The following is a 27,251-nucleotide window of genomic DNA, read 5'->3' as shown; positions in this document are numbered from 1 at the left end:
AGAGAGAAAGAAAATTCATATGGAGAACGGAACATAGTGCTGAGACAAGATTAGGTCGAGGTTGCGGAGTGTTGCCAATTTTTAAATACACCTCATCGCCAGCTCTAAACGGAGCGATGCCTGGTTTTTTTTTAGAAACAATTGATTCGAGTAAATAACGTCTTCGATTTTGTACGCGTTCTCCGCGCACGGCCGACCGTTCTCAATCACGTAAATAACAATGGTGACTGTGTACATGATGAATGAGATGTGAAGAAATATAAAATAAAAGAGGACGGGGAGGGCGAAGGGGAGAAGGGAAGCTTTCTATCGAAAGCAGATACGAAACGCGTACTGACGTGCTTTTATTACTTGCATACAAAAAACAACTCTATAAAAGAAAATCTCATCAGTTAGGTGAAACATAGGCAGAAAGACCGGATAAGAAGAAGACAAATGGTTTTTATTGAAGGATAAACAAAGCTGACAATTTTGGCACGAAATAAAGAAAAAGAAATAATTCAATGTCATACCGGTCCAGGGAAACATTTAGTTTTTATAATATGTACACAAATACAGCAAAAAAAAAAGCGATCTACAAGTTTACTTCTCCGTTTGCCGGGGGGAGGGGGAGGGAGTTAATCAAGACGGAGGTGGGCCCAAGGGGTCCTTGCAATTCTAGTCAGAAGCTCTCCCGGAAATTTGCGGACTTTGAATTGATGACTGCAGGGCTAAACGAGGGCTGAAAAACGGAAAAAATGCCAAGCAGAAGTCTCTATCAAGGGCTTGATCAGCGGGCTGCCATGAAGGATATGCTCTAAGTAATTACCCCTTATAATAGGGAAAAGCCTAGCGAAGTCCTGGAATAGGACAGGGAGATCCTTCCGCCTCGAAGACCTAAGATGCGCGAAAGACACCCTAATGCCACTAGTTCTCTGATCTGCTATGTAAAACTATGTACATGAATGAATGACTCAACCATACATCATTAATACTGAATATATAATTAACATTACCATCAATGATAACGACTAATGATGACGACAATAATCTTAATACCACTATGATGAAAAGCATAAGGCTAATTAAAAACTTTATTTAGCTAAGCCAATAGGAGCGAGAGATAACAGTGAGTCTAATAACAGAAACTTAGGGCTAATGGTAACAAGGCGGGTGAAGGATGGCTTACCTCCATCTTCGATCGTAACTCCTTCAGCCCTACATACACATACACGCACGTACACACACATTGAAATTCATACAAACGACTTCATTCACAAGAAAGACATCTTGTCTTCGTCTTCTTATTCTTGTGTGCTGTAACCCGCGGGGAGCACTCCTCATGGAGACCTAGCTCCGTGTCAAACACGTCTGTTTCCTCGTCGGAATCGCTGTCTCCAGCCACTCCGTTTGTAGGGCCTCAGGTCTCGCAGAGTTTTTTGACGGTGATTTGAGGGAAAAAGTCTTCGCACCTTCTGATGACAGCTTCGACTGTTCGGCAGTGTCGCACATCAAATGTGGACGCGGAAGTCGATGTCAGCAGCGATTAAGCGGCGGAATAAGTTCGATAGTTTTATAATTATACCATAAAGGATACACGAAAGAAGACGACAGCAAGATGAGCAACGTAACGTTTCGAGCGCGAAAATTGGTGGGGCGGAAGCAAAGATCAATTCAATTAGGCCAATTGAGAGCGAACGATCAATGACGCGGAGAAAAGAACGACAGAGCCAAATACAGCCACATTGGTCGTTTTTAAAGGCGCAAAAGCACTTCTGTCGGGTGACTTCTTCAAAAGAGTAGAGTAAAACTACTGATGCGTTATAGCACGCGACAGTGGCGATGGTTAAAGCACGGAAAATATTCAGGAAAAAGTGCTTCGGGGTGTAGGAAGGACAAAGGGAGATCGCAAGCGAACAACTGCGCGACAAGATTTACCCGTAGTGAAAATGTGGAAAACGTAATAGGAAATTCGGAGAATCACACGAACAGCCAATGACCAGAAATATAAAATCGAAAGGGAAATAAAAGCGATTACAGAGTTAGGTCACAAATGGAAGAATAAATAAACATACAGAAAGCTGATTCGAAGGGGAAGAGTGAAAAGTCATATGGAAAACACAATGGAACCCATTGAGTGTAAGATAATCTCATGTGTTCTCATAAATAAAGTATAATGCTTATGTTAAACATAATATGTGTGAGTGTGTTTCGCTTTCGACTTAGCGGTGATGTCCAAATTTACAGAATAATTCTATTTATCAAAAATAAAAAACAACTACGATTCATGTCGTTTATTCAGCGCGTACGAATCCGTTATATTTGCAAATACGTTGCGCTGCAACCTGTACGGATGAAGCACTTGAACTTCAAACTTCAATATCAATCTGTTTGATTCAAATGAACCACACTTCCTCGGAGGCTTATAGAGCCACGTTGGTAAAGCAAGCTTGATTTTGAACACGTCGAAAACCATTTATTCTGAGACGTATAACATGCAAGTCAATGGTAAAAAGCTTAATGAAGCTTTGGTTTAGCCTGAAGGACAATTGCAATTGATAGCTGACAACGTACAATGTATAATTTGCATAGGCTTATCGAACTGAATATATTGATATTTCCTTGCTGTTTTGCGTCGCGTAGAAGGAGTAGCTAGAACTTTCGGTTTTTATTACGATTTATGCTTTCAGTCTCACTGTGCATTTCATGCCTTCAATTTGTATCGAAGTAATTAAATCAAGAAACCTTATTCTCTGCCGTTTTATTTCTAAAGTGAACTGGAGGGAATAGGTAGCTTCAGGTCCATCATGAATTTAGTAGTGTCTTCATGCTCCTTGGATACCCTTTAATGGCAAGTTCCGAATCAAGGTTTAACATTGCGGCTCAGGGTTTAGTGGGTGGGAGCCCCACAGCACCAAACAAAAACCACGATTGTGCAATGTGGTCTACAAAGCCCATTCGCCCTCGATCCCCTTAAAAGAGTGTTGGAAACTGAATTAAGTGCTTCAATTTAATCGCCGTTTTGCGTCCAGAGTTCTAATTTTCAACGCGAAGAAATCGTGTCTAGCTTCGGATTCGAACTTCGACCACCACAAGTTCACCAGACAAATGCACGTACTGCGCTAACTAACATTGACTTCCTTGGATTTCCATGCAAGAGTGGGCTTACGACGACAGACAAAGAACTACGACTTTATCCTTAACTTTTAAAGGAAACGCAAGTGAGCTTCGCGAAATCCAGCAAGATACAAGCTTCTAAAAACCGAAAATTACAATAGAGTAGAGTAATTCATGATAGTGCGAAATAGAGTCAACAATGTATCATTTACTTAATTTAACTTGGATTTGGTTTGGCTAAGTAGGCTCAAAAACTCACTCATGGGTATCACAAGAAACCATTTTCATAAGCCTTCATAGGCTTTGCAATGGGCCGATCGTTAGGTGGGTGGCATTAATGATGAAACGTGAATGCCCAAGTCGTTTACGTATATAGTCTATGGAACACGCACGTTCTTTCCTAAAAGTTCTTTGCAAGAAACAAACAGACCTCTATGCCAACTAGTCAGATTTCGGTGAACTAGTTCTAGGATAATATTAAATTTAAATAAAAATTTAAATCAGAAACACGACTATCCAACTGCGATTAGACCTGGCATTTTTGTATGTGATAGTTAAAGCAGGACAAGTGTATAGCATAGATATATCGGAATAGGCACGTATTTTTTAAATACGCGGATGTTTGATAATAACCTGCTTTCACAGGCGACTTGATTGCAGACCGTTCGAAATATGTTAGTCAATTTTACAATGCAACACAATGTAGGTCTAAAGCAAAGCTTCGTCCAGTAAGAAGACTTCGGTATTTAATATTTCAGTGACCATTAAGAGTTCCTGCAATGAAATCAGAGAGCGGCCTTAAATTTTAAATGAAATGCGATAAATATACGTTAGATATATATCTTTTTATTGCAGGCAGTTTTTCTTATGCCTATAGAACATTACTCTGTAAACATTTTATTAGTATAGATATACATATTATTAGAATAAATGCGAACTTAGGCATGTAGTTAATGCCACCTATACTCCTTCATATATTTAGTCAACACTAACCTGCTTAGGGACACACCGCATATCTCATGAATCAATCTGTAGCGGAAACATCTGACAGAAATTTTCTTTAGGATTTGTTCGTTCTGAACCGATTTTTTTTCTCAACTTAGCTTAGGTTCACTTAAGTTTTACAAAGTAAATAGAATTATGTACGGTTTTCGAACTATTACGCCGACTATTCACCTGACTGTTCAGCCTTACCGAGCAGTTGGAACATCAAGCTACTGGATAAAGTATAGGCTATCTACCAAATTATATTAATTTATTTTGAGATCTGTGCTCCACATAAATATCGCTGACTAAACCGCCGTTCTAGATCAAACTTACTTCGGATCGTAGTCTGAATAAGAATACAAAATACGGTCCGTCAGATTTGTTCCCTTCGTTTCCTAGTGACTGATGCTGAGTAACCATGGCAACCGCTGGCCAGACTTTGCGTCTGCTCTTACAGCTGTAATGGGCTTTGCTTCAATTTTTTGATCTTCCCCGATTGCTCAATGTAATTTTTCGCGAAACTTTACTCAGCATATAGGTTCTTTTTATTCAAAAAAATTCTTCAAATTTCACACGGTATGCGCTGCCAATCTCGTTTTGTTAACTGCAATCGGTACTCACCGATCTAAAGGCAGCCAACATATCGCTTATTTCGGCGTTTTTCGATGATGTTTATGACCCTCCATCACAGACACCAACACTATTGTTGATATTATTGCTTGTACGATGTTAATATATAGTTCAAAGCGATAACGTCAACGTATTGCAGTTGGCCCATCGCCGGAGCAGTGGCACGCTGTGTAAATCTGCTTCTGGGAGGCTGGTTGAAGGGATGGTGTTAGGTCGAGGGCACTGCGGGTGGACCTGAGCACGTTAACTGGATGCAAATAAAGCAAAAAAAAAATAAATAAAATTAAATTAAAAAAAAAAACAATAAAGCACTAAGGTGGCCGTCGACATTCTTGCGCTCGGGGACATTCTTGCTGACGAGGGTCGCATCGGTTGAGGGTTGAAAACACAAAAAGGCCCGCGTCAATCACTAGTGGGATCGCATCCATAAATGGTCGTCCACACACAGCTCGACCTAAACATTAGACCAGGAACCCTACCCTTAGATTTTCTATCTTTTACGTTTCAACACTTTTGTTGCGTTACGTTTTCAATGCGGCCGATGTGACGCTAACATACTGCAAAGATGAATCCTCGTATAACTGGCATAACCTTTTTACATCTATTAATGGTTTCTTTTTTGATTTTTGTACATCAGATTTGTTTTTTCGAAGATCGGCTGTATGTGAAAGGAAACGGGGTCAAGTTGATATGCGCTTAGGTGTAATTATGGAGCATCGTGACCTTGTAAATGTTTATTAAACATCCGCCTGTTTCCTCGACCTTGCTTGGACGAAGAAAGATCACGACCATATCCGAACGCGCAACGGAAGCAGAACAACTAAAATTACTGCGTATCGAAATTCTTGAAGAGAAACATAAATGAGAAAGCATAAAAAACTAAGGTATTTTGACCAGTATGGGTGTTAATATTGATTCGTTCGTTTTTTTCTTTTAGTATTTGAAATAAACTAATCATTTTATGATGTGCAAGCCAATTTTAATGCAATAATTAAGCAGTATTATTATATAGATCAACACCTAATCAAATAATGAAATTCTATTGTATTTCACAGCGTTCGTACTTCGTTTTCCTTCATGTGAGTAAATTATGTAGTTAAACCTTAGCGGAAGTTATTTCTTCAGTAGAAATTACTTTCTGTAATCTGGGGCGTAACCGTTCGATGTATTGTGATTTGCCTAAAAATATATTCCAGCAATAATAAGAGATATTTGATAACATGCCATCTTTTGTCCTTTTCTGATAGAAGAAAGGACTGAAAAAACAACTGTTGGCCGTTAATGATAGATGAGGACGGTAGATGAATCGCCCGCAAATTCCAAGGTTACCTCTTGAAATTTCCTAATATATTTTTTTGACAATTTAAAATTCCCTAAGGTTGGTTTCTTAAACAAGCAAATTTTGTCACATGGCATTGCAAACTCTGTACTTGGGTTATACTATATTTAAACCTATGTAATGTATCAAAGAGACCAATTTAGGAGCACGTATGTATAAACATGAGATTATGAGAACCCAAATTTTATAAGCAATATCAACGCCTAATTAAAAAATAATATGCCTATTGATGCACTGTTTATACCTATGATACATTGTTTATGAAATGATTTTATTCCTGGAACTGCATAGTTGAGAAAGCAAATAAAATCCACCAATACAGACTCAATTTGTTCGCCATTTACATAAATAATTCATCACTAAGGATTTTGCCACCACTAAATCCTTAATTAAGCCAGCGTTAACACGCGAGCACCTCGCGGAATTTTGTTGTGTTCTTCCATATGGTCATTGTTTTGTTGCAATATTCACACGACTCCATATGCGATCACGGTAGCAACAGCTAAGTAAGCGCTCCCGCCTTGCCTTCGACAAATGGTGTTGTCACCGTCGCCGGGGTCGTAGCAAACCCTGTAATCCTGCTATAGGGAGGCTGGTCAAGGGGACGATGTCAGCTCGGGGGTACTGCGTACGGAGCCGGGCATGTTGACCGAGTGTCCGCACTAAGGTTGGCGTCGATATGCCCGAGTGTGGGGAACCAGTGCTCGGACAGGTCGTCTAAGGAGGCTCGAATTGGCTCAGGGTGGAAACACAGCAAGCAAAAGAGTTCGCGTCAGCTAGTAGTGGGATCGCACCCGTGAATGCGCGTCCGCTCGCAGCCCGGTCGAAGCGTTGGACCTGAGACTCTACCCTTTTGCAGTTTTTTAATTTCAAGTTATTAGAATTATAGAGGTTATTTTATTCTTGTGACCTTTGCCTTTTGCGAAAAGAAATATAGAAAATAGAAAAAGAAAAACATAGAAATCACAAACTGGAAAGAACCATGTCATACTGTAAGATGTTATATAGCATAAATACGAATTATAATTATTCAGACCGCATTTGAAATAACTTCAACTCGATGGCAAAAAATGTGCCGCCAGATAGAAGTGTGAATCATATTGCGGTAAGAAACACATAAAAATCCAATGTAGATTGTCCAGAAGAGTTTCTGCTCAACGAAATAGACAATCTAACAGGAAATAGGAAAATGACAGCTTAAACTTAGTACAAAATAAAAACAGGTCTGTTTACTGATATAATAATACCGTGCGAAATGATAATTCTCAACGAGGTAGGGAGAAATTTATTTTTCTTTTATAAATATATCATAGCTGCATCGTTTCGGTTAGTAATGACAGTAAATATGATATAATTATTTGCTTGTTATTCTTATGATTAAAACCACATAATTTATAACCATGTTTATAGTATTTGTCCATCCGTCCCGTTCGACGGTTTTCATGAAGATTACAACCACAAAAACATCTAAAAGAAAAGTACATGTAGTACAATGATGGTCTAATATTCAATAGAAAAACAGAAAAAGTAATCACACGCTTCGCATTTTTTATTTTATTCCTGTACTGGTATGTAGCCTCATACACGGCATTCTAAATGCTTTTAAAAGTTTTCGATATGTCTATACGTCCCTACAGTATGTCAGTTGTTCAAACAACATAATTACTTATATATTCATTATATATAATATTTTTGTAGTCATTCACTACCGAAATAACTAGTAATTTTTATGTCTCTGTTGAAATTGAGGCTTTGTAAATTTCTCTCGCTCTCTCTCTCTCTCTCTCTCTCTCTCTTTTGCGTTGTTCCCTTTAATTGCACGCAATACGATGATAGCACCCGATCCGATGATAGAGCAGATGCATTTTTAGCTATTCTGTGTAATACAATCTTGCTATAAGGGATAAAGTACTTCATCCTTAAGTACCTATGTTCTGTGGATAAAGTATTTTATCCATGGAAAAATATTCACACCACTCATACAAACTCACTACGTTGTCTATTCGTAATCAGGGTTGTGCTTCGTTTTCCATTCGATCCACTTTGACCCAACAGAGCGGCGACCTCTACTTTTTTTTTATATTATATTTGTATATACATGCAAATTATCTCCAGCAAATTAATTAGAGATAATATGATGGCTAATAAACTGAAAACACTTGGGACGCATTTTACTATATTCCGTAATACGGTTCGAATCGGCTGCCGTCTACTTAACTTTTTTTTTTTTTTTAGGTAAACTGCTCCTTTTTAGGTAAACACCGTTCATCAGGCAGACTCTTTCACAGCATCGCTTAGAGCTGCTCTTACCTACATTCCTAATCTCTTCTTCAGCGTTGTTTAGGAAATGGAACGATGAAGTTGCTGCTGTCAGTGAGATGAAACAATAATTTTTCACGTACCTTTTAAATTAATTCTAATCCTCATATCACAGATTAGGTCGTGTTTACCTCATGAATGTGTCTACTTTACAGGAAAAATCGACAAATAAAAAAAGCTGTTTAACGGTCTTCTGAGAATTTCCGTAATCTCACACCAACAAACAGTCGGAACTATTTTAGCGAAGTGCATTTGGAACGGATATTATCCTTCAAGCAAAGCTTTCCTCTAATGAACAAAAATATTTTCAGTAATTATTTGCACATTAATGGCAATTATAAAGCGACTCAACTCTAAAAAAAGAATTGAAAATGTACCGATTCATTCGTTGTTCTGTCATCAACAAGGACTCTCCGTATCATTTTTTATCATCAGATTTGTTCAGAGAATCGGATTTTAAAAGTTTTCTCCGAAACGTCTGTGCCATGGCTTATTTTTTATTGTTTTTTATAAGAGTAGTCTACTTATTATTCGTGATTTTGTTAGCAACAAGACATTTGTTTGTTTCTACAAACGTACCTACCCGTACTTCAACAGAGAAAAGCCAATGTGTAGATTTAAACAAAAAATCACACACACACACATATATATGTACTTTTTTTTATTAATAAAGTTTGAAAACACCGGTCACCAAGAACTGCTGCTGTACCCTAATGTTGCCAGAGTCTCTCTGCTTGTTTTTGTGGAAAACCAGTTCTTTGACTCTACATGTGCTGTGCGTGCCGTTTTTGCCTATTTCTGGATGTACTTCTGGATTTCTTGGTAGGCTCGCTCTACCTGTGCTTGAGTCACCTCATCTTTCCACATAGTAGAGAGCACAACGTGTGATCGATCCATAAACATCTTGGCAGGCTTTTGTGATCGAACCTTTCTCATCGCCATCTCTGCGTCACACTTGTCTCTGAAAATAGCATTTCAAACAATATCGACGCAATATTATCGTCTGCAGTATATCATGATTCTCAAATTTGTGCCAATTATTCATAACACGATTATAAAACCTGGTCCTGTTATCGAGTAGAAAGTGGCATTAATCAATAAATCCGGTTCTATGTTTCAAAGGAGCACTTTTTATAAGTTCATGTTCGCGCTAAAGAACCGAACCAAATGTAACTTAACGGCTAAACTGCCAAGTAAAGGCCTTAGTGAACTTCCTGTTATTTCACAAGTAAAGCAGTAACGCGTGTAACTTACAAGAAGATGAATGTAAAAACTGTCGCAGAAACAGACCTTTTCATGACCCGAGCAATTGCCTCTTTCTCGGAAATTACCGAATACCAGACACAATGAACAAGGTTGTCCCAACCGCCTTCGAACAATAGGGCTGCTTCGATGCACACCACACGAGCACCCATTTCAGCGGCCTTTTTAACCTATGAAAACATAATTCGGTGATGAAAAATTAACGCTGATTCGGCAGTGCCATATTGCGGATACAACATCTCTACGCACTCCTTTGCATGTGTCCAGTGTCAGTTTAATATGCATTAAAATGCTTATGCTTGAAATATGAAGCACCTGTGTGACTTTAGAAGGATTAAACGACAACACTGTATCCTTCTTTCTGGTAACATCTGTAATCTGTAATTGGTGATTTAAAAAAAATAGTAGTACTAATCATCTGCAAGGAAAACACTACGCGCGTCAAGGTAATATTGCTAATATTGTAAGTCATTCGTTTCATTGATTTTACCCGATGTCTTTATTTAGTCATCTGCTAAAAAGTGTGCATTACCTTAATTTGTAGCAACCTTTTAATCTCCGGCCATACGAGTTCGTTGAGCCTCTGTCTTTTCGATGCGTCCGAGAAAATAATCGCTCCTAGAGCCTTGCGGTTTATTGACCCATCCTCCGCACGAATTTCATAACCAAAAGTATCCACCAATTCTTGATTTAATTCTAGCAAACGAAAAATAGATTATTGGACGCATGTCATCATAATCCATGAATCATTTGTTCTAGAAACTGAAGTATACCATTTAGGGTTATCACAATTTGCTTAGGACATCGATGACCTATTCCTCCTCCGCACGTTTCCACAATCTCTTCCATAGTAATGATTTGTTAATGTGACGCAATGTGACGAGTGCTCGGAAAGTCACGGCACGTTAGTCACAAAATATTTAGGAAAATTAACTCTACGCAAGTTTTTCTACGATTTTGAAAGAAGATTTCATACGGTATGTCTATTGCAGGCTGTGTGACTTACCAAATACCCTATGTTTTTACTTTTTTCGATAATAATAATAATAATTATTTTATTGGAGAGATTTTATATTTGACAAAATATTTGCGATTCATTCAAGTCAACTGTGCTGATGACCCCGGTATAGTTCAATACGTTATCTGCACTATGCATAGATAGCAAGTCATATTAATCCTTTACTGCTCACGTGTTTCATGTCCATTGTATGCCTCTGGACAAGTACAGAATCTGCCACGCTTTGAGATAAGAGCAATTCAAACGAAGTAACTTAGCAAACAGATTAGGCACACGTGTGTTCTACGAAGACGCACTACCTTTAATTCTGTTTTCTGTGTCTAATAGATATGGACTCGTTCAACTAAATAAACGGTTTAGCGCAACTTAGAAAATAACATCATCCAAAGCGTGGCTCGTACTTGTTGAAAAAGAATGTATAATGAGACTCAACGAGCGACAAAATATAGGATGGTAATAACGGAGTGTGAGGAACGGCGCTTTCAGTACAAGGGAGCTACACACCCGTTCCGGCGGCGTATGCCTCATGCCCCGTGAGGTCTGCTGAAATGCATGCCACACCCAGACCCTCAAGTATCTTTGTAATGTAGCTTTTCCCCGAACAAATTCCACCGGTTAAACCAATCACGTACGGTTGGGCAGGAATCGACAAGTTTCGCGCTGGCTTGCGCAAAACCTTTAACAATTGCAAGAATAGAACATGTTAGAATTATCCGGCGATGTTGTATGTTGAGCTGGTATTAGGTTTGTCATGTAGTCAGGATGACCTTATTAATCGCTTGAAAGTGGGTGCAGTCTTAGCAATAAAAACGTTCACGTTAAACAAAATGGGAAATCTTATATATATATATATATATATATATTATATATATATATATAAGAGTATTGGTACCATATAAGAATATATAGTTTGTCGTTATTGCATTTTTCTGGGTCGTACGGTTCGTATTAGCGAGAGGCGAAACGTTTTGATTGCCTTCTAAGAGATTTTTATAATTATATAACCATAAACTATATATTCTTATATGGTACCTTCTAAGAAAATATATTATATACCTTTCCTAAAAGGGCGATTCGTCGCGACGAAGAAGAGATTTTGTCATCCATAAACTCTTCGGTTTTGTTGAAGTTCTTCACAAGAGACACATTGTATAGTGTCATCGGCTGAAAATTCTGAGCGAAACAAAAGCAACACGATAAATTATATCGCAAACTACTATAAGATGCGTCAATGAGAGACTGTAATACTCATATATGAAGTAAAAATTGACAGCATGACAAATAGAAATTAGCCTTCCATCAAGCCTTCGAAAGCCAAAATATTCTATTGTATCAATGGCTGATAATGCTTCCGAGTCAGATAGCATAATCTATTAGCAATATATCTGTGACTAATACCCTTTTAGCGCGCTCCTCGTTAATCATTAGTCCGCCTTTAACGGTCTCGTCCGACACGTAAAGACACTGCAGGGAGGCATCGCGCACAGTTGGTCCATACGGATCACTTATGGACTCAATTTCGTATTTAAGCGAAGGGTCCATGTCCTGAAGACAGCAACGTAGCGCCTCAATCCGTACATTTAATGGCTCAATGAGTTCCCACAATAGTTTGTCTATTATTAAAAAATCATCCCGAAGACAAATCATCGTCGAAAGTTAGAAGCGACATTTTTCAGCGCAACTCAATCAAGAGCTGAGATTATCGATCGAAATTAAAATGAAATTGCACATATAAATATAACAGATGGCAATCAAACGAATGATTACTTAGCCATGAGTGACAATAATTGCTTGTGAGGAACGTGCCGATGTCATAATTAGGGAGAGATACTTGTACGCACTTTTGATCATGTCGCCATCAGTTACACCAACGACAAGTTTCTCTGTAGCTATTGAGACAGCCGAGCTGAGTAAAGCTTTGTGTCCAAGATGCAGTCGATCAAAAGTCCCGCCGAGACAAACGCTAGAGAACGTCACCGTATTCTTCTCATCCAAAGGTTCGCCGCCGTCGGAGTTTGTTTCCGTAGAGACTGTAACCGGCGGCTCGAATAAATGAACTTTCGGTGAGACGTCGAATTGGTGCTTGACATAAGAATCGAGGTTATCTAGGCAATGCAAAAAAGGCAAATTGTATTAGCCTTGTTAGCAAAAAATCTATTAAAATAAATTTGTTTCTGAAGAAAACCAGTATTTTTAGGGGGAAGTTTTGCGCATTGTGCTGCAAAGTCTATTAATAATGTATTTCGCCTTATCCTTTAAAAGGAATTCAAATACACCGCAATGACAGATTCGTTTTAGACGTTACATTACCATATGATATGATTGCAGTTCGATCTCTCGATTTAAATATCTAAAATAGCTTGCTGTCAATGAGTAATCCCCTTTCAGTGCCACCATACCAAAGTAGATTTCAAAAAAATGAGACAGACAGCTAGATTTATCGAAAAATATATTATATACTGTATCGTATTCACACAAAATAAATCCTGCAATGGTAGCTCTCACTTTAAAGCTAAGCTCATAACTATATTCTCTCAATGTTACGTTGTTGCAGTTCTACTTCGATTAATTTTCAAGTTAATAACATGTTTATACTCTCAGGCTAAATTCCGAAAACAATTTAGAATATTGTATTAGCTGTAAATGCGGCCTGCTTTTCTCTCGCTCATGGCCTAATATTACTGCTATCGCCACTATCAGAATATTGTGACGACAACAGAAAACAGAATGATACTCAGCCACTACCTGCATGATCACAGTGGTCCATGGGTGAAATTTCTATCAGATTTATTCCCTGCTGACACGTTTGTGAACAGAACCATGTTTGTCTCATGTAACTGCTCTACAGCTGGCACCCTGTTCACACGTCTCTGTTCACAATTTATCCATTTCACTTTTACGGAACTACAATTCACGATGTTAATGGTAACCGAAGGTGTTCTTCGAATACGCCAAGAGCCAGTCAACATGGACATCACTACTGCAAAAATATCACAGCGTACCGGGAAGCACGAAGTCATCATTGGTAGATTCGCAGACATCGTTCGCAGAGAATCCTGGAAAATCACCAGCCATTCTTCCCAACCATTCTTCCCGTAGGATCGTGAACAAGATGAAACTTCTGCACGCACACAGTAATCATCTAGACGAAAAAGCAGTTTTTTTTAGCCTCATTGCCCATGCGGGATACTCATAGCGCGACTTCTTCGCCATATTATTTTCCACTATCGATCACAACACCAGGATCATACCCAATTATTATAATCTCTACCGCCAGGCCTGCTAACGAAGTGTAAGACTGTGAGTTTTTACGGATGAGTGTTTCGATATTTGGCGTAATATTGTCATTGTTTTTATTATTATTTAATAACATATCATTTTGCGTTTTGATATGGTTTCAAGAGGTAACTGATAATTCGTTTTAGTTAATAATTGAACCCAGTAACGTTTTTGTTATTGATTTAAATTGGGACGACTGGTATTCTCGTGCGTGTCATCAATGATAACGGACTAACAACTTTCGTTGATACTACGAAATACATGTGTTTTCAGCGAAGGTGAGAGCGGTTTGTGATGTTTTTTTATGTGACGCGAAACTCCTACTTCAGAGCGATGTTGAAAAAAGGGTGTCCGTTCTTTTACACAACTTTACTATGTCCCCCGAAACGCCGCTTTGTAAAACATAATTTTTCGGATCGTATGATAGAGAAGCTGAAAGCATGATTGATCAATATATAGGTTCGGAGGACAATGAGCGCTCAATTATTGATTAGTCTCAATTAGACCACAGCGGCTTTTTCCAGCGTCCAACGCTGTCACCGAGTTGACCAATATAGATAGATATTTATACATTCGGTGTCTGACATTGGGGGCAAACAAGGTAGCGCTTTCGTTTGATAATTTAACAATCGAAGTCGTTGCGTTCCGTGCGCCGAAGAGCATAATTTAGATTACTCTACAGGCATTCATATAACTACTCGCGTATCAATGATAATGACATCGTTACTTATTAAAGTAAGCGTTACGTCTGCGTGTGTATTTGTCCCGTTTGTTATATATATATATAAGTGTTTGTGGGATAGACGGGCGGAGAAAGATAACTGTCACTGGTGATTTGCCGGATCGATTAGATCGCGCTCCTTAAAGCTCTGACGTGAACTGGATCAGCGAAGAATTAACGTCAACTGGAAACTGGAAAGTCAGGATGCTCGAAGGAGTTTATATATTGCAGGAAGCACAGTCGGCAATACAAAGGTCTTGATATAGAAACCAGTGTCTCAAAGCAACGTGCTGTCCCACTGTGGCGGCAACGTAACTTCCCAAGTCGTTCACATTTATACACAGAGAAAGACGTAGGTACACAAGTATGCTTCAAAGATCTCTCCATATGTGGATGTGATTGATACCTCAAGGACTGTTGAAGCGGTTTTATTGTAGAGGTAGATAAGAGACTTTTGATATTGCATAAAAAGAACCTATTATTTTTTGAACAAACTGGCAGACCGAGGCCACAATGAATTGCAGAGCCTTAACTACTACTAACTGGTGATGCTATGAGGCACCTAATTATTTCAAAAACGCGTAATATCACGTGTTTAAAAAGGTGGGCACCAAAAATCACACTTACCTGCTGCACGCTTTTTATTACGGTTCATTTGAGGATTTTCTAGAATTTCTACCGCAATGGACTGAGCAACTGAACATGGAGCGAAATAGAAAAAAAAAAAAAAAAAAAAAAAGCCCTGGACTTCTGATTTATTTGTAGGACCTATGAGAAAGAATACAGTTTCTCGAAAATAGGATCGTAATATTTTGTATTCACCATGTATTGTACCGGTAAAAGCTGTACAGGTAAAAGCTTTAATTACGCAATCCATGTTTCAGATCACTTTTCGTAAGCGAATTTCATTAGGTTGAGCGGTGCCGATTGTACGGTCAACCGGTATAGATTTATATATGGATACACAGCTCCTTCTTATATGAATATTGCCAGTATACTACTAAGGCATTTAAAAATAATTAAAACTACATGTTATTGAAACGGCAGCTCATTTCACTGGGTGCAATTTTAATGCTAAAATAGAATGCGTGCGTATGATGATTTAAAGGGTGGCATTGCTTTTACAACTGCAGGTAAAAATATTGAGCTTTTTTTAACTTACAAAAAGACGTGTATTGACGAGCAGGACGAATTGAGGTGAGGTCAGCGGTTAATAATTGTTTAAGACAGCGGTAGCAATTGCATATTAGCAAAACGCTTTATATAAAATAAAAATCCCGCAAATGGCCCCTTCCGAATATTGTTATCAACAAAAAAGTAATCATCCAAAATAATACGCCAAGCACTGAACTGACAGATCTTTCTATGTGCCGTGTCACAGATTGAAGTCGCTGAGTCTTATAACAATTCGATCTAGATGTTTTAGCCTATAGCGACGCCAACTTATCTTAATCTAGAATTTTCGCCAGTAATTTGATTACAGGGAAAACAAAACAGGTTAAAAAAGTAATTCCAGTAACCTACTGAGCTGTTTGTGAGCAATCACAACTTCAATTTTTTTCTCTAGCGACGTCTCGCGTATCTCCACATTCTTCAAAAAGCTCTGCAGTACCCGAACGTCAAGATGGCTACATTCACGGGCGGCCTAAAGAAAACACACGAAAATACACATATTGGTTATGTATTTTTCTGAACTCCGGTTAAAATTTTGATTGTAAGTTGTCTAGTACCAAGGTCCCCACTGGTGGTATCGTGGTTAATGCTTATACATTCATTTTAGCTAAAAATCGGATTACAACGCTAGTATAGTTGAATATTATATGATTGTTTATATTCTACAAGAGCATGGCTACCTCATCAGCTGTCACCAAAAAGAACAATGATTGATCGCGTTCTTTAATACGCTGTATATAGAGAATCGCTCTAACTAAATGGTGACAAGGTTTTGAGCGTAGAAATGCCTCTTCCCAACGCATAAAACGGCACTGAATAAATAGCAACCAGCCTCAGCTTTTAGGTTATACCGGAGTTACAAAAAAGGTTAGATTCTAACTTCTGCTACTGTTTGTTTTTCCTAGACATATCTGTTCGACTCTTGAACTATGCGAGTGCAGTTCAACCATATACTCGAATTTAGCAAATAATAGCCTCATAAATTAAAAGGAGGAAATAACCAACCTCGCCGTAGATCCTCGGTATGATACTACGAAGAAGGGATACTTCGCCCCCAGTCAGCATCTGCTTTCTTTGGGGCCACTGGTAATTGGGCTCAAGACGAATGTACAATGTGTGATCGACAACTTGTCGAGCCTCGCGCAAAAATGGTGCCACCTGACGGAGTATCTGTCGCACTGGAGAAGCGATCACGACCAGACCCGTATGAAACATCGCTGCTGAAACGGAACCGTTATTGCTTTGGTCAGAAGTGGTCTGGGCAGACTTTTGCTGTCGTTTTCTTTGGCAGGCACACAAGGTTGAAGGAGCCACATCACCGAACGCGTTAAAAACGCTAGACGCCGCAGTGGTTACTCTCTGGTGAGAATTGACGGATTCATTGACGAACCCCGCAGCCGATCCACCACCGACACAAGATGATTCAGTGCACCGGTTCTGCACCATGATCCTAATAGTTGTAGTAGCAGTAGTAATCAGGAACCAGTATCAGTCAGAGTTCAAGGTGAAGCTCGTCGTTAGCAAGTTTACACCAAACAAAGAATACTGCCAGATACAAAGTCGACTCAGCTGATCAAAAAACGAATGAATGAGCACTAGTTTTTGTTGCGAAAATTTCATCGGTCATGAAACAGTCATATGGTAATCTAAATACGGCGGTTCTACGGTACGAAAATCTGGACTAAGCCCAAATGGACAAGCGGGGTGATCGCACAACGTAGTCAGCGCGTAACAGGTCCAACGACTCACTAAGAACTGTTTAAATTTGTTCCATCTACACGTATCTCTGACGTATGCGTCTTACAGCTCAACTTCGAGATGACTCAGCCAATTACCTCGACACCTATGCGCTTTAGGCGTCTTCAATATCAACTACGCCGCCGTCAGCAGTGTTATTTTCACGCTTTTCGTGTCCTGCCTTTCGAGCTGACGCGTTTCACACTTGCACTAGTCACTTTAAACTGACCGGGAGGCCCTTACTTACGTACATAACCAACACATTTAAATTAAGATGAAAAAGCCTCTATAATCCTACAGGTTACTATTGAATAATTTTATTCTTATAATATAATCTGTCTGGCCACGTCTTTCTAGTAGAGGACGGGTATTTCCGAAATATAGAACAAAAAAGTTGTCACCTTACGACCTCGGCATATAACAGGCTATCAGCTAACAAAGAAGTTAACAACAGTAGGAAGGTAAACACGATATAGTAAATGGACTTACATTCTTGACTCATGTTTTCTTAGTCTGTTCTCAAACAGGTTGGACTAATTTCTCTGCTTCGAATATCTGTCTGCTGTGCTTGCACTTATTTCTAAGCAAAACTTGTATACAAGTTCCACCTAACTACACCAAAACACTAGACCCTCTTCCAGTGCACTTTCGCCTATTTTTCCGTCACCCAAACACACGCACGTCACAAACACAGACGTTTCCTGCTAAACTTCCCGAACGTCATGGTTATATGAGAGAAACACATAGCGACGTAGCACTCACCAGAGGCACCACAAAGAAGCACAAGACTTTACAGGACTACCGCACTGCGGCTTGTCGATGTTCGACGTTGTGGAAAGGATGCGCGCACACTGAGCGTTGCTGCTGCTGCTGTTGTTCACAAGGGACTCCGTAGACGAACGCTAGCCGCGCTCCAGCTACACGGGTTATCGCCAATTGAGCATTCTGGCGCCCGCTGACAGAAATGGCGTTCCCATAGAAAACAGCGTAATAAAATAGAACACCAGCTCTTGTCTTGGAACGGAACCAGGTACGGTCAGATGTCACTGTGGCATAAACATCCGTGTTCTTGAGGACCAGGTCTCTTTATCTGTTCACGACTCACTCAGTAGACGACTGCCCCCCAAACAGAGTTTCACTACGCTCAGTTACTTAAACCTAGACACTGGCTGGTCATTGCGCTGAGAAGAACGCGCACACTGGGTTTATTATTTCGGTTGCAAGAAGGTGCATATAAGCAATGCGCTTATGCAGATCACAACGACGATAAGAATTATCCAAGAGCAGTAAAGCCCATTTACATAATTAGTTGTTTTTTATGTTTGCAATGATTTTATTGCTCCGAAACATCCATGCTTAAATGTCGGGCAGCACCATCCCTTTTTCCTTCTATTTTCCCTCTAGCGGACGATTCTGCACGGGACCACCCCGTATACTTTCTGAGTTTCCATTCATAGAACGCTTTCACTCGTTCCGTTTCAGTACTACACTCTGTTTCAAGTGTTTTTAAGTGTCTGGCAGGTCTGGTTATACAGGACTGGCGCTGCGATTGTAAAAACAAAAATGCGTTTAGAGACAAATGGCGGCACCCTAAGCGGCCAGTGCTCCTTGACAAACGAAACGACTGAGACTGTTTGCAGCAACAAGTATTCCGGTGGCGTGTTGTGTGTTACAAACGATTACCGCTCCATCAAGTTTATCGATTCGACATTTATTAACCTTAAGCCGGAATCAACAATGGCCCCGAAAAAAGGTGCGGGAGGCGCCAAAGGAGGTACTGATAAGAGAGATGACCAGAAAAAAGAGAAGGGAGAATCCGGCGGTACGGCTGTCAAGGTATGCGTGAGGTCTAGTTTGTAATGAAAAAGATGAACATATACATTTTGTGGCATTTTGGTTTGGTTTGAAACACATTACTAGTAGAGATTCGTGGATCCACAGAAAAACGCCAAGATACTGAGAAAACGCCTAGTGAAATTTATTATTTGACAGGTTGAACTACTCTGTAGCACGATGTAGATTAAACACTGTGATCAGTAAACCCCAGCCGGCTTATTCTTCGTGTTTGGCCTTTAAGCGTGGCGCTGTTTCTCCAAACAATCTGCAGGCGGTTTCTCTCACAGATGACCGTTCTCGGTGATGCGTTCATTCATAGTTTTGTTTGGTTTATAGCGGGCACGTGTGCCCGATGACGGTGGCTTTGGGATGGGTTTGTGCTAATTTTGACCGTCGTGTGTTTGGTCGAACGCGCATAACTACTGCTGTTCATTCTGCTGTAACAATTGATTGCGTTAGTTAACTCGAATGACTCTGCCAGTGTGCAAATATGTCGAAGGCCACTTTAAAAGAAGTTTTGCGTGTGGAACGCAGGATTGGCGCGTTCTATTCTGGCGGCACAGTGCTGTGGAGTTTTAATGGAGAAAAGCTTTTTTGCCAAGCCGGCTCGGCACTCAATCAGCTAAACGTCGAAGATGGTAAAGTGGAAAAAACTTTTGAGCTGGGCATAGAAGAGGACATCACTGCGGTAACCATCTCACCGGACGATCAGTTGCTCATTGTAGCCTCAAAGAAAGATTTGTTGCGACAGTTTAACTGGAAAGAATCGGGTGTTGAAGTGCAACGAAACTGGCGAGCTATGCTAAAGACACCCATCGTTCAACTGGAGTTCGACGTCAATAGCCGTCTTCTTGCGTCGGGCAGTACTGACGGAGCTCTTAAAGTGTGGGACGTGGTCTCGAAATACTGCACACACAACTTTAAAGGTGCGTCAGGTCTATTCACAGTACTGCGCTTTCACCCGAAAAAGCATTTGCTTTATGGGGCAACGAGCCATGATGGAAGTCTGTTCTGCTGGAGTTTGAAGGATTCGGCGCTTGTTCAACGACTAGATGCACACACTTCGGTGATTACCGATCTGCAGTTTATTGACAGTAAGAAGGCTCTGACTTCCTCTCGGGACAAGGTCGTGGTACTGTGGGATCTTGAGGAAGCTCAGAAGATTCGTAGCATTCCTGTGTATGAGTGTGTCGAAAATCTACTCCTACTGAAAGCAGGAGATGCTGGTTTCTCGGAGGACCATTTTGTTACCGTGGGAAACCGAGGCATCCTGAGAGTGTGGCATGCCGCAAGTGGCAAATGCGTCAAAGAACAACCCGGCGAACAAGCCGCGGTATTAGCGTCTGAAACAGACACTGTTGTCGTAAAGGGCATGTTTAACCGCGCCAAGGGCCTTATGGCGGTCGTGACGTATGAGCAAAACATCGTATTTTACGATTCCGAAACGATGGAAGCAACGAAACGGCTAATTGGAAATAATGACCAAATTTTCGATCTCGCGCTAATTGGTAGCGACGAACGACTTTTGGCAATTTGTACGAATTCGCCATTCATCAAGGTTATGGACCGCGATAGCAGCCATACATCGCTGCTGAAAGGTCATACCGACAGTGTGCTCTGCATGGCTGTGGCTAAAGCTTACCCAAATCTGCTTGTATCGGGAAGCAAGGATCATGAAGTGCGCGTGTGGAGTTGTCAACGAGGAGAGATGAAAAGCGTAGCAAAGGGAGCTGGCCATAGTCATTCGGTCGGTGCAGTGGCTGTTTCCAAACTGAAGGCCGATCCTAAAGGTAATCTTCAAGTGGTATCTGGTGGTGAAGATACCACGTTGAAGCTCTGGCTATATAATCTCGATAGCAGCAAGATGACATGCGAACATACCGTTAAAGCGCACGATAAAGATATTATGTCGATCGATATTAGTTGGAATGACGCTATCATTGCAACCGGATCACAGGATAAGTCTGTGAAGCTATGGAACAGTAGTGATTTGTCCCAGGTAGGTGTGTTGAGGGGACACCGACGTGGCATTTGGAGCGTCTGCTTCTCTTCGCATGAACCAATTATAGCGTCGTCTTCAACCGATACCACTGTGAAGTTGTGGTCCGTTGACGAGCTGACATGTCTGCGGACATTCGAAGGTCACGAGTGCTCGGTTTTGCGGGTGCTCTTTATTGCTGAGAGCCAACAGCTATTGACGGCAGGTGCAGATGGAAATCTTAAAATCTGGACTATCCGAACCAACGATTGTGCGGCCACATTCGACGGTCACGATGGTCGAATATGGGCACTGGTCGCGTCCGAGGACGAAATGACCTTTGTGTCGGGAGCGGCCGACTCAACCATTAACGTATGGAAGGACTTTACCCTAAAAGAGAAGGAAGCCGCGCTCGAGAAACATGAAAAACTACTTCTCGAAGAACAGACACTGATGAATTTGATGCAGCAGCGTAATTGGTCGAAGGCGCTTAAGTTGGCCTTGAATCTTGAGCATCCCCAACGTACGCTTAATATTATCAAGGCGATCTTGTATGATGATAACGGGCCGGAGAAGCTTCGCAAAGCATTGATTAGCCTCGAAGACTTCCAGGCGAATACTCTGATCACATTTTGCGTCACATGGAACACAAACGCTAGACACTGTTTTGCGGCGCAGTTGGTCTGCCGGGAAATTTTGAGCAAAGCCAAAGCATCCGTTCTTCTAGAGAAATTGAGCGGACTGAAAGAGAATTGCGAAGGACTTATACCTTACACGGAAAGGCATCTCGAGCGTTTGACACATTTAGAGCAGCAATCGATGATCCTTGAATATATGCTAAATAGCATGCGTGTGACAGGGACGTTTCGTTGAACTAACCGCATAATAATTTCCTCTGTATATATCAATATATAATGCTATGCTTTTAATCAGCTTTATTTAACTACGCAAAACATATGTTTCTAGATGTATGGAATAATAAAACTGAGCTACGTCGAACCGGTTTTTTTTTTCTATACGTTTTGGCAGTGGTTCGATAGAAAACCGAATCCAACTGTAACGGCAACTAAACAGCTACGTGTATGAAATATCCTAAGTTTATTATTTGATTAAGTTTCATATTTTTTGTCAACGGTTGTCACAGTTGGCAAGCTTGCGACGAACCTACTTATTTTTTTTGTGTTTATGGCCTAACTCATTCACCTTGGTTTTTGTAGGCAAATACCTGCCATAGCGTACATGCGAATTGCCCAAATCGCAGTCTCTATTTTACAAATATTATTATCCACTCACAATTTAGTTAATGCAATGCTATCACGTAATACACATGTTATGGTTGTTTTTGTTGACACGCGTTGGCTAGTCATAAATAGTCGTCAATGCAATGAGCATAAAGCTGTGAATGAAGTATGAAACCAGCGCATTTTTTCAATGCAGGCAAAAATTTCCAGTTGGAAATAATAATAACAATCAAATTTTTATGGATCTTAAATTTGTTTAAACAGCAGATATGTAGATGTTCTTGCATAGGTACGTTTAGGTTCGTTTACGACGCTGGCCATGTAGTATTTCGCGTAAAAATTAGAACGAAAATAACACACTCTAGAGAGACCTTCCAAATGAAGCTTCGCCATGGGAGACTCTAGTTGGAAATTGCTGTTTTAGGTCATCGCACGTCAGAGGTGGACCTGCTGCATATCTTTGCATACAGCTGTCGTTTTAACTCCAAACGACTGACAATCTAAATCAACATCCTTACGCTGCGCATCTTCTGTCTTACGACAGGAGTAACAACAGTAAAAGCAGCTAGTGTACAAGTTAAGTAATAAAGCATTGCAGACCGTTTTTTTCACCACATCAGATTTCTAAAAAGTTCCAACAGCACATTCGAAATATACTTTCACCATGAAGTCTTTGATCTTTCGTGAAAACGAGATAAACTTCATTAGAGCTCATATACTCCAGTAGTGCTTGACATATGGAAAAAACGCTTGTATAATCCCTATTTGCTCGATTTGAATATGAGAAATCCTCAGATTATATAATAACGTAATTTCTGAACCATTTTACTCAGTTGTGCATACTTATTTCGCATGAATTATGATTCGCAGGTGCGACACATCCTGTGTGAAAAGCAATCAAAGGCTTTGGAAGCAATTGAAAAGCTTAAAGCTGGAGAATCATTTGACAAGGTTGCTGCAGCATTCTCCGAAGATAAGGTAAGGTATAGCGGGGTGATAGCGATGCAGCACTGGAAGTAGTGTCCCACGCTTGATTTCTTGATTTGAATCTTAATTGATCTTGAGATTTGAGAATAAAACCCTCTTCATTGTATTTTGCAGTGAAAATTTGTTTAATATAGTATGCGAATATGATTTTTTGTATGTTATCCAATTAGGATTGTGTCAGGCAAAGTTATTGGAACTATTCAAAAATTTGATTTTTTCGCTATTTATGTTACACAAATGCATTAGATCCTCATCCTGCACTTCCTTTAATTCGATGTTGTTCCAAGGACGACACGCGATACCGAAAATAAATTGTGGTCTACATTAACTTATTTAATTTAATATCATCCTGCTACCGTCGGCAGTGTCGTAACCCCATATTCGGTGGGGCATAGAGCAGCATAATCTTCAAACACTCGAGCTTTTCAGAAAAGCGCTCGGTCAATTTACCTGAATTTAAGTAGCCAGATAGATTGCTTTACACACAGGTGGTCTGAGGCCTATTTATTTGTGCGTTGTGTGAAATTCCAAGTACTACACGTGACCTCCTGTCTGTCACCTACTTTTCTCCAACTTGCCATTCTTTAAACTACCTTTATGTTTACTAGACCGTTTAGCTAGGCGGAACACAACCAGTCAAAAGTATCTAGAATCGTGGCAAATTTAAGTTACTGAACCAGCTACTTATTGCTTCAAAGGATGTTATATACTGGCATCTTCATTTTCGCCATCAGCTTCTTTCCTGAGTTATTCGTAGCGGTCTCCAAGCATCGACATCCAAAGGCCCAGAGCGCTTCTTCGTAAACACTGCCTGCTCAAACATTCTGTGGCTTGTTGATTTGTTTTGCATAGAAAAGTGCTCTGTCTAAATCAACTTTAGCTTTTTTGATCCTGGACATGGTCTTCTTTGACTTCGTCACATTTTTCGATTTCAGCACGCTCTTCAGCTTCGACTCTAGATTTAACTGCCAAAGTAGACGTCTTAAGATGACCCCCAGGGGATAAAATGAGAAACTGAGGTGCCCCTAACGGATGTATTATCTGGAAAAACTAGATTTTACGTTTCATTCTTGTGATCGTAATTAATTTTTGATAATAGAGTAACCGTTGCAGTTGCTTGATGAACACAGCACGTGTTTACATACGCTGTTTATCGGTTCATTATAACCTCGAACTTTACGTCGCGTTAATTGTTCATTCAACTGGGATAATATAGAAGTCGAAATATAGAACATATACGTTTTTTGTACTATTTCTTCCTAACAAGAATTATTCGTAAATCTTCATTTCATTCCTCAATACAGGCAGTTAACTTGAAAGCAAAGCGGCTTTAAGGATTTTTTTTTACTAGACAAATTTGGTAAGGACTAAATCCTACGTTTCCACATTCACACTCATGCAGCCATACAAGGTTACTGTTCTAGTTGTTTCTTACGTGGGAATTTTTGCATTCCGAGGTTCACGTTCTAAGGTATGTGAGCAAAACCGTTAGGTGTAAAATTTTTCGTGCACGGAATGATTTTTCATGAAGCTTAAGCTAAATGACAGAGCACTGAACTCAGTTATCACTGTAAAAACAGTGTCTTGCTTTTATAAACTTGGTGTTACTCTCCGTGCCTTTAAACTTAATTTGTAGGCTCGTCATGGCGGCGATCTCGGCTGGATGACGCGAGGTTCGATGGTGGGACCATTTCAGGATGCTGCCTTCGCCCTACGAAATTCTACGTGTGCGAAACCGATTTATACCGATCCCCCTGTTAAGACGAAGTTCGGGTATCACATAATTATGGTTGAAGGCAAAAAATAAATATGGCCTATGCTTAACGGGCACCAAAATAGACATTCGTCGTTTTCATTTGGTAAGAAAAGAAGATGCATTTTTTAATCGTAATCTTTACCTAATCTTTTTAAGTTAATCTTTATCTAACGAATGACCATTCAGAACAGATTTTGCTAGTATACCAGAAAACAAAATACGAAAATTACGGCGATGTGAACACTATGATAGTAGGTTAGTAAGAACGTGATCAGGAAGTGAAATATCCGTTTCTCTATCTATCCGTTTCGCTATGGTCAAATAGCCATCGTGATTTCCCAATGACAATACTATGTTACATATAAATGATATTGTAACCATTTAAAGTGGAATGTCGTTCCGAGAGAAGGGATGTGTAGAATATACCCGGTTGTTACTGCAGTGTCAGTAAATTCAAAGGAGGCAAAACATTTCAAATGGCAATTCTTTTTTCCTTATCAGCATGTTAACCATGTGAGGGTTAAACATCCATAATGATTTGTCACAGCTTGCAGTTAGCAATACGATATTACCCCGTGGTTTAATTGAATGGCGCCTTGTTTCTACTGCTTAAAACCACTAGGTGCTGAAAAAGGTTTTATGCCGTTGTCTTCTACGTCTACAGATGTATATTAAATATTATACAACTTTCTATATATAAGATATTAATTGAAAACAACCAGTTTTGATTTTTTGTTAGCATGATTATATTTACCTGTCTCTCTTCTGTTTTTCCATCTCATCATTTACTTCATCATAAAGAATCATCTCTCATTTGAATCACCGTTGTTGAATACAGTTACAGATATCAGACGTATGCTCATTCAATATAATTTCGCTTTGTTATTTCATTATTTAACCCGCTCTATTCTCATGTCGCTTTCATCTCTCAATCCTTTCTGCTATCCCATCATCATTACCGCCATCAACAATATCTGGATTGAATTAACAAACAAATCTCTATTCACACATTTCGTCCCTATCATATTAATCATCATTGTCATTATTATATACCTTAAAAGAGTTTGACCATTTGCTCAATGCTCAGCCGGAACCCAACACCCCGCCTACTTTATCGGCTGATCAAATCTGCGTATTAATTTCGAATTTCTTGCTGTACACGGTAAAAGATCATGGTACTTTGCTTTCGATCCTCATCAGGAATAAATGTCTTCTTAGATTTGTCGACTTCAAGCGTATCTGGTAGAATTTTGAGGTGAAGTTCTTTATGAACCATGTATGTATATCAGCTTTCCTCCATCTGCTTTTTGTTTTTATACCTAACCTCCAAATAGCATTGATTTTCAAAATTTGTCGGCGACTATGGCGTCTTTCGTGACCCGCGTAGGTAACACATACATTCGGCTAAATATCTCGGATTCGCACAGAATCCTCCTAACTAAATGATGGCTACGGTCGTGGCTATCGTAGAAAAAGACTTTGCAGTTTTTTTCTTTTATGTCCACTCAGCATTATTAATCATGATCATTATCGCCAGTTTGTGGGCACAAATAGAGAGCCGCACCGAGTAGCGGCATTGATCGGATTTATCTTTGCCGACAAAAACGTATATCATCATCACTATGTAAATATACGTGGCGGTAAGGATAGCAAATCTTAGTAGTTTTAATAATGTATGAATCACGACAGTGATTACGTTGAAGTCACCAGGAATAGATCATTCGCTTTCCATTACATCTATCTGTCACGTATTGTCGTTTTTTGGCAATGCGGCTTTGTACAACCATCGATACGTCATGTACAATAGAGTTTTGTGTTTATTGTTGGCGTTGCGGTTCTTGTTTCTATCGTTAACGACATTTAGAGCGGTCACCCATAGGGTTCAAGTCGG

General features: G+C 39.8%; 3 protein-coding genes and 1 non-coding gene across 10 annotated transcripts; 3 read left to right on the top strand and 1 right to left on the bottom strand.

Annotated features, from left to right (window-relative positions):
• Positions 1-6,603: 6,603 nt before the first annotated feature.
• LOC147757411 (signal recognition particle RNA) lies at positions 6,604-6,899 on the top strand. The gene has a single exon (XR_015322598.1).
• Positions 6,900-9,015: 2,116 nt separating this feature from the next.
• LOC111244004 (bifunctional coenzyme A synthase-like) lies at positions 9,016-18,465 on the bottom strand. 7 transcript variants are annotated; one of them, XM_022790509.2, is made up of 10 exons: positions 18,325-18,465; positions 16,831-17,042; positions 16,177-16,297; positions 12,494-12,757; positions 12,051-12,265; positions 11,709-11,825; positions 11,157-11,328; positions 10,167-10,330; positions 9,626-9,804; positions 9,016-9,332 (listed from the first exon to the last, which is right to left on the bottom strand). In XM_022790509.2, the coding sequence occupies exons 2-10, from the start codon at positions 17,038-17,040 to the stop codon at positions 9,164-9,166; spliced, it is 1,611 nt and encodes a 536-aa protein (XP_022646244.1). In that variant the 5' UTR covers positions 17,041-17,042; positions 18,325-18,465; the 3' UTR covers positions 9,016-9,163. The 7 variants fall into 7 exon arrangements, with proteins under 7 accessions (XP_022646244.1, XP_022646239.1, XP_022646241.1 ...); XM_022790504.2 differs by having other exon boundaries at positions 16,831-17,275; positions 18,325-18,459; XM_022790506.2 differs by lacking the exon at positions 18,325-18,465 and adding an exon at positions 18,052-18,267 and having other exon boundaries at positions 16,831-17,045.
• Positions 18,453-25,444, top strand: LOC111244005 (peptidyl-prolyl cis-trans isomerase NIMA-interacting 4). Its single transcript, XM_022790510.2, has 4 exons — positions 18,453-18,592; positions 19,045-19,398; positions 23,488-23,595; positions 25,241-25,444. Exons 2-4 carry the CDS (start codon positions 19,126-19,128, stop codon positions 25,409-25,411), a joined length of 552 nt encoding a protein of 183 aa, XP_022646245.1. The 5' UTR covers positions 18,453-18,592; positions 19,045-19,125; the 3' UTR covers positions 25,412-25,444.
• On the top strand, positions 19,431-22,375 carry LOC111244003 (transducin beta-like protein 3). Its single transcript, XM_022790499.2, has one exon. The coding sequence runs from the start codon at positions 19,889-19,891 to the stop codon at positions 22,247-22,249; it is 2,361 nt and encodes a 786-aa protein (XP_022646234.1). The 5' UTR covers positions 19,431-19,888; the 3' UTR covers positions 22,250-22,375.
• Positions 25,445-27,251: the final 1,807 nt, after the last annotated feature.

The sequence above is a fragment of the Varroa destructor genome, unplaced genomic scaffold, assembly GCF_002443255.2.
Source record: "Varroa destructor unplaced genomic scaffold, Vdes_3.0 BEIS01000002.1, whole genome shotgun sequence".
NCBI classification, from domain to species: domain Eukaryota; kingdom Metazoa; phylum Arthropoda; class Arachnida; order Mesostigmata; family Varroidae; genus Varroa; species Varroa destructor.
This window is presented reverse-complemented; position numbering and strand designations above follow the sequence as displayed.